The following is an 8,229-nucleotide window of genomic DNA, read 5'->3' on the forward strand; positions in this document are numbered from 1 at the left end:
AAACTATATATGCATATCCTTGCCTTCTGGCCTTCCTGAGTATGGGCTGTGGGAACACGTGGCCTCAGGAAACCCATCAATGGATGTTCATTCTTCCCCTCAAGGGAGGGGTGCTCTGTACTTGACTGTATATCCCAAGGATTATGGAGGAAGGTGGTATCCAAGGTGAGTATGTGACCTGTCACTTAGAGGATTATGGAGGAAGGCAAAGCCCAGTCCGCCTTTCCTTTTTGAAGCAAAATGTCATTGAAATGGGGAGAATTGGTTATGGCATTGCTTTTATGTGATTTTTCAAAGGTTAGTAGTCCATCAGCACTGTCAAGTACAAGGGGATACAATGTTGACACTTTCTTGCAACAATGCAACAGGTTTTGCCAATCAAAACCAGAAGGGGTAGAATTTATAAGCTTTCTTCATTATCTGCACAGCAGGGGCTGTTCAGTTAACAGTGCAAAGGCTGAGCTGAAGCGTTCCCTGCTTTCAGCAATAGGGATCGCTTTTTGGTAGTACCCGATAGGTTAGCTGTCACACTTTAGAGCTCCCTATTGGTGGCTCTTAGGTAATTCACAAAATACAGAGTCCATTCATAAAACAGTGTTCATTTATAAAGCAGTAACATAAATCTCAATTAGTACATATTGGGTGTATATTTTAGCAGTTGAATGTACAGGTTTATGGCCAGGCTGTTGTGGATTTATGGGGCTTTCATTGCTGGGAAGGGGCAGAGCTCAGATGGCAGCAGCAAACTTGGGAGAAGACGCCGAGGACTGAGCTCCGCAGTGGTTTACGTGTTGCAGCAATAAACCTGAGATAATTACTGCCGGAGATGTCTCGCTTCTGTAGGAGAAACTCAAGCCATTACACTGCTGCTCTTATAACAGGGAATTGGACTAGAACACCCTTGCAGTCCCTTTAAACTCTACAGTTCTAGGATTCCAGAGCCAATCCTGCTTCCTAAACACCACTGTCATGCTCCACTTTTCACAACTCTCCATTCCCAACTTTGCCAAAGACCATGTTCACTCACAATGAGCATTCCAGTGTCGCATTCTGCACAACCCTAACAGTACATTGTATCTTTCATTATACTTATGATTATGTGATATTACCTTCATTGCTTTAATACATATATGTTCAATATTTCATACAAACACCAGAACATAAAACATACTTCATGCATTTACAATGGATTTTCCAAATAGGAGAGACAAAATGAATTCTGTGGGGAAAACCTGGCACACTCCATAATACTGAATGGGTTCTTCCCTATGAGAGTCTGTAGCTATTAATTAAGAACTCCATTATAATTGAAAAACTTTCCACCCTCCTAACATTTAAACCATTGTTTCCCTGTGAGATTGCTGATGTTTTCTAAGAGTTACGCTCTTACTGAAGCACTTTCCACACTCCCAACATTTATATGGTTTCTCCCTTGTATGAGTTCGTTGATGTATTCTCAAATGAACACTTTGATTGAAACTCTTTCCGCACTCCAAACATTCATATGGTTTCTCCCCTGTGTGAGTTCGAAGATGTATAGTAAGGTATGAACGCTGACTGAAGCTCTTGCCACATTCCATACATTTATATGGTTTCTCCCCTGTGTGAGTTCGTTGATGTCTTGTCAGTGTTCCACCTTCACTGAAACCCATCCCACAATCCATACATTTAAATGGTTTCTCCCCTGTGTGAGTTCGCTGATGTACAATAAGGTTTGCATTCTGATTGAAGCTCTTTCCGCACTCCATACATTTATATGGTTTCTCCCCTGTGTGAGTTCGTTGATGTATAGTAAGGCTTGCACTACGACTGAAGCTCTTTCCGCACTCCATGCATTTAAATGGTTTCTCCCCTGTGTGACTTTGTTGATGTCTTGTAAGATTTCCACTCTCACTGAAGCTCTTTCCGTACTCCATGCATTTAAAGGGTTTCTCTCCTGTATGCGTTTGTAGTTGTGTGCTAAGGTGTTCACTCATGCTGAAGTACTTTACAGATAGCCCGTCAAAATTCTGGTTGTCTTCTCCATCACCTGGTTGAAAGTGGGAGAGAAAGAGAATTTTGTTAGGTATTCAAGAAAAACAACAAAAGAACTTAACACTCAGCAAGACCAATCAGCACCTTCTCCTATTTTAACACCTCCAGCATTCCTCCCTCTCCCATGTACCACATTTTTAGGAAAAGAAAGGAAATCTGAAAATAATCTCCAGAACCCTTAGTATCCAGTTTTACCTTCAACTCACATGTAACACTGAATACCAAGAGAAACCTTCTGTACTGATTTAAGGCATCTATGGCCCACCGGGGGCCATAGAATCTAAGGACTCTAAGAACCGGAATCTAAGAACCATCAACCCAATAAGAGAAGTCCAATGACCAGGGATGATGGGAATTGTAGTGCAGCAACCTCTGGAGGGACACACTTTCTCCATCTTACCCCTCCTGTGAAAATGCTACACCTCTGTATTCAGTTTTCTCCTTCCTCCCTGATCTGTAATATCTCGCAGATACATTCCAGGAAACTGTTCACATCACCTAAACCTGCACCAGGGTGCTGGAGAAGATGGGCCCTCGTTCTGTTCCAAAAAGGCTCTTTTTATATTCGTACATACTGAAAGGAGACATACAAAGGTACAGTCTCACAGCAAAGTGGAACTATGTACCTCTCAATTGGTCCAGGATAACATACCTGTATTTTTCTGTTCCAAGTGAGAAGATGAGCTCAGACTTGAATACAGTGGTACCTCGGGTTACAAAAGCTTCGGGTTACAAACTCCGCTAACCCGGAAGTAGTTGCTCTGGGTTGCAAACTTTGCCCCAGGATGAGAATGGAAATTATGTGGCGGCGGCGCAAGGCCCCATTAGCGAAAACGCGCCTCAGGTTAAGAACGGACCTCCAGAACAAATTAAGTTCGTAACCCAAGGTACCGCTGTATGAATGTCTCTGCTATGAGGAATAAGTAAAACAGAAGTGCTATTTATGTCATATGTGACTGTAAAAATATTGAAAAGATTAATCTTGTGAAGCAAAGACAGCACAGTATCTGGTGGCCCATTAAAAGCTAATAAATGGCGTGCACCAGTAAGGCTCATGCCACCATTATTTGTATGGTGTCTCTTTGTATATTATACATAAAGAGTTTTTTTGCGAATTCATACCACAATATCAGCTTATGAAGAGTTACCTACTGACAAAAGTACAGTGTTGCTATAAAGTACAATCTTCAACATCAACTTCAGTAGGCTGGTCATATTGTTCAGATGCCTGATTATCGTCTTTCAAAGAAACCACTCTATTCCCAATTTAAGAATGGAAATTGATATACCGGTGGACAACAAAAGAGGATAAAAGACGCTCTCAAGGCAAATCTTTAAAATGCAGTACAAGCACAGAAAATTGGGAAACACTGGTCTGCGAGCGCTCCCTCACTGCGAGATGTGAGGTTAAAGGGAACCGGGTAGGGCCTTCTTGGTAGCGGCACCCGCCCTGTCAAACGCCCTCCCATCAGATGTCATGGAAATAAACAGCTGTCTGACTTTTAAAAGACATCTGAAGGCAGCCCTGTTTAGGGAAGTTTTTAATGTTTGATTCTATTTTTAAAAAATTATTGGGAGCTGTCCAGAGTGGCTGAGGTAACCCAGCCAGATGGCCGGGGTATAAATGATAAATTGTTGTTGTTGTTGTTATCCAATTAGAGAATAACCTTTACCAAAGGCGTAATGTACTTTGAAGAAGCACAAACTCAGGATGAAAGGGAGAAACAAGCTAAGAGGAAAGGACATTTGGCAAAGGCTCACTGTAATTAACTCCTGCCCGAAAACCTATGTCACCACTGTGGAAGGATGTGTGGATCCAGAATTGGACTCTACAGTCACTTACAGACACACCATGTTCATGGAAGACAATCTTAATCGGCTACGAGGCTTCGCCAAAGAGGAAGACACGGCATGAATAAATGGCTCAAACAGTAGTTTTGCAACTTCAACGTCAAACAGCCAGGAGGAATAAAAATCTGCCCTTACCCAGAGAGGCCACCATCTCATAATTCTCCTGCATGACTTCCTTGTGCAAAGCTCTTTGGCCAGGATCCAGCAGAGCCCACTCCTCCTCCGTGAAAAACACAGCCACCTCCACAAAGGTCAAGAGGGCCTGGAAGAAGAAGAAAACAGAGCTTCTCTTAGATCCCCATCATCCCCACTCAACACAGAGGGAGGCTCGATGGTCCCATCTGTGATTCCCCAAAGCTCTTTCCTTACCTGAGTAAGCTTCCTGGCTTCTCTTTCCTCTCCACCTCTGAGAAGAGACGGTCCAAACGGTGCCTCCGAGGCCATTGCGCTGCCTGTAGGAGATCCGGAGGAGGCGTAAAACTGGCCACTTCCGGGACTGTCCCAGTTGTACTTCAAAGAAAGGAGCTGCGCTTCTTTCCTCCCAACTCTACGAGATAGAACAAGGTGAAAAATAACCAGGGGGTCAAAACTGGCCCCTCATGAGCACAGACCTTAACCTGCCAGATTAGCTTTGAATCCTGACACTCGTGTGTCCATTTTCCTTGCTTAGATTAGCAGGAGGGAAACCAGTCTGGTGTTTTTTTCCAAGCTCCAGGAAATCCAAAATGTGCCTCTTCCCTCCACTTCAGGGGCACATAAACAGGACAGCAAACCCTCCCCCATTGTTCCCCACTTTGACAACATGGGGGGGAGGGGCGCCCCCTTCCCAAGAAGCAAATCCTTTCCTTTAGTCCAGTGTTTCCCAACCTTTTTTGGGCAAAGGCACACCGCGCTCTCAAGGCCCCGGAAGGAGGAAGGCGCGAAAACCTCGCGCATGCGCAGGCCTTCTGCCTGCGACAGCCCAGTAGGCCGGCCGAAGCGAGCGGCGATGGGATGTGGGAGGGAGCTCGCTCGCCGCCCCGCGTGTGCCTATGTGGGGCACGTTACAGCCCCGTGACGTCAGCGCCACACAGGCAGCCAGGCAGGCAGACGGCGAGAGCCCCGCGCTGGGCGGCCTCTCCTCGCCGCCGCCGCCCCACCTCCCTCCCACGGCACACCAGGCAACGTCTCGTGGCACACTAGTGTGCCGCGGAACACCGGTTGGGAAACACTGCTTTAGTCTGCTTCTCACAATCAGCTGCTCTCCATATCTTCCCCAATGGAGCCGGCTCTGCCAGGAGCCCCACTGAGGCAGTGGCTTCGGCAGATGATTTAAAGGGGGGGGCAGGTCAGGGTCCTGGAGGAGCTCACAACTCCCCTCCCCTCCAGACTGGCTCCCTGAAGCAGGAGGCAGAGCGGGGGGGGGGAGCGATGGGGGGGCAGGAGTGAGAAGGGAGATGGAGGGTGTTAAACAGAGAGGAGCATCACTAGGTGGAATGGGGCTGCCCCCCCCTTTGAACGGAGAAGGACTGACCTCTGAGTCAACATGCACAGGGTGGGGCTGCAAATCCCTTTGTAATTAAGTTCCACTGGGGGGGGCACTCTTTTGTGGTTCGTCTCAAGTGTCTTCCCCCCCCCACAGTCCCCCCACCATGGGAGCCTGGCTTGATCTCTGCGCTTCAAAAAGGGTCTTGCAATGCAAACCCCTTTGGGGGAGGGGGAACCCACAGGATGTCCTGCATCCACCCCACCCCCACTGATTCCCACAGAGAAAGGGCGGAGCCCCTCCCTGCTTTCTTTTCTACACCCCCCCCCCGCAATCCTTCCGCCTCCTTTCCCAGCTGCCCTCTTTGTAGATTCAAGGAAAGCAAATCCTTCTCCCACCCCCCCTCCCCAAATAACCCCCCCAATATGCGGCACCTCTTTCTCCTCTTCCTCCAAGTCCGCTTCTCTTCCGGGAATGAAGATGGAGACCCCTCCCCCTTCAAATAGCCTCTTCCCCCCCCCCCAAAAAAAGGAAAACAAATTTCCTGCCTCTCTAGGAGCGGAGCTCATTGACCCAGAGGGAGGGGGAGGGGCTGGAGATCCGCCTCCCCCCCCTCCCTGCAAACAGAAATTCCCTTAACAGCAACAGAGCTCTATATTCCCGTTTATTTCATGAGAAATTATTGGGTTCAGTTCCCCGCAGAGGCAGCGAAAGACGGACACCCCCCCCCCCGCATTTCTGAAAAGCCTCCTTCTGGGAAGGGGTTTAGAGCAGTAATTTAAGACAACCCTAAATGGTGGTCCAGTGTCATTGCAATGTGTACCTTTTTTTAAAAAAAGAGGGAGCAGATGTAGAAAGTTAGGCTTTGTTATGGGGGGGGTGCAGCTCAGTGGTAGAGCAGTTGCTTTGCATGCAGAAGGTCTCGGATTCCCATTTTCACGTTTGGGGGGGGTGTACCATGCTCCATGACTTCTGGGGAAGAGCATTTTATCTCACCTCCAAAATCTCTCAACAATCTATCTGTCCTAATCCAGCACTTACCTTAGAATCCTAGAGTTGGAAGAGACCACAAGGGCCATCGAGTCCAACCCCCTGCCAAGCAGGAAACACCATCAGAGCACTCCTGACATATGGTTGTCAAGCCTCTGCTTAAAGACCTCCAAAGTAGGAGACTCCACCACACTCCTTGGCAGCAAATTCCACTGTCAAACAGCTCTTACTGTCAGGAAGTTCTTCCGAATGTTTAGGTGGAATCTTCTTTCTTGTAGTTTGGATCCATTGCTCCGTGTCCGCTTCTCTGGAGCAGCAGAAAACAACCTTTCTCCCTCCTCTATGTGACATCCTTTTATATATTTGAACATGGCTATCATATCACCCCTTAACCTCCTCTTCTCCAGGCTAAACATGCCCAGCTCCCTTAGCCGTTCCTCATAAGGCATCGTTTCCAGGCCTTTGACCATTTTGGTTGCCCTCCTCTGGACACGTTCCAGTTTGTCAGTGTCCTTCTTGAACTGTGGTGCCCAGAACTGGACACAGTACTCCAGGTGAGGTCTGACCAGAGCAGAATACAGTGGCACTATTACTTCCCTTGATCTAGATGCTATACTCCTATTGATGCAGCCCAGAATTGCATTGGCTTTTTTAGCTGCCTTATTATAACCGTATTTGGTTATTTGACCCCATATTCTACGCTTCAATCTAAATAATTAATTTCCTTTCTGTTCACAGCAGCTAGACTACAGTTATTGCGAAACGATGGAAGGAAAGCTCTAAAAAGGCAATAGAGGCTTGAATCAATAACATCTGGACCATTGTTCTATCACGCCTCACATACCATTGGTGTCAAATCAAAGGTATCTTCAAAAAAGATACCTTTAACACAGTCTGGTCTCCCTTTTCCTCCCTTGATTGAAGAACAACAGGATATTTTAATGCCACCACCACCATCATCACAGAGGTATTTGTGGAGAAGATTATGATTGGAAGTGTCTAGCCAAGCAGATCAGTAGTTGGGTTCCTATTGAGGGTGTTGGGGGAGCCAACATGACCATGATGTGGGATTGAGGACTGGAGTGGTCATTCTGTGATATTATGGCAGTGGACAAAGCTGTATTTACTCTGAATAAATGAATATTGTTGTTTTAATAAAGGTCTCAAATTCAATGCTTTGGATGCAGGAGGTCCCAGGTGAAATCCTCGTCAGGCAGAGAGACCCTGTTGGCATCCGTCTGTCTTGGGAGGCAATGGAGGAGGGGGCCTTTGGGGGTGAAGTCCAACTGTGGGCAGTTTGCAGCACCTGCTGTGACTGCTTCATGTGAGGGGCAAATGCTCAATGAAAGCAGAGGGAGGAGCAGCTCCGTATGAACTCTGCTTTCAGCCTCCTATACTGCCTGCTCTTTCTACAGATTTCTGAAAGATGGGCGAGTTATGGGGGCAGAGATTCGTCGCTCCACAGGGAAATGGCTCTCCTGAAACCACTGGCAATGCACATATACTGGTTGTCCGCCTCAGCACCTCCTTTATTCTGGCTGCCACCAGGGATTTTATCCACTTTGTCGTTAATGTAGCCATGAATAAGAAGGTATCGTAAAATCAGTGAATTTATAAAATATAAACAATGTAGGATGGGTTAAAAATTACCATGTGCACATAAGACGATGGATTCAGTCTTTCTGTGTTTTCATTGTTCACTCATTGCAATCATAAAAAAATGGGTTTAATGCTGCTGTTCTTACAAGAGGGAGTTGGACTAGAAGACCCTTGGAGTCCCTTTCTACTCTACAGTGGTACCTCGGGTTACAAACACTTTGGGTTACAGACTCCTCTAAACCGGAAGAAGTACCTCAGGTTAAGAACTTTACCTCCAGATGAGAACAGAA

At 46.7% G+C, this 8,229-nt stretch overlaps 1 protein-coding gene across 1 annotated transcript in view; it reads right to left on the minus strand.

The window, feature by feature from the left end:
- Positions 1–583: 583 nt before the first annotated feature.
- LOC309527425 (uncharacterized protein) overlaps positions 584–8,229 on the minus strand; it is a 50,620-nt gene continuing 42,974 nt past the window's right edge. The window contains exons 2-4 of the mRNA XM_082214280.1: positions 4,255–4,432; positions 4,021–4,147; positions 584–2,029 (exon numbers count right to left, since the gene is read on the minus strand). Of these exons, the coding sequence (XP_082070406.1) occupies positions 1,335–2,029; positions 4,021–4,147; positions 4,255–4,329 (897 nt within the window). The 5' untranslated portion in view covers positions 4,330–4,432 and the 3' untranslated portion in view covers positions 584–1,334. The remainder of the gene's footprint in view (positions 2,030–4,020; positions 4,148–4,254; positions 4,433–8,229) is intronic.

Source organism: Podarcis vaucheri (genome assembly GCF_965113315.1).
Source record: "Podarcis vaucheri genome assembly, chromosome: 2".
NCBI lineage: Eukaryota > Metazoa > Chordata > Lepidosauria > Squamata > Lacertidae > Podarcis > Podarcis vaucheri.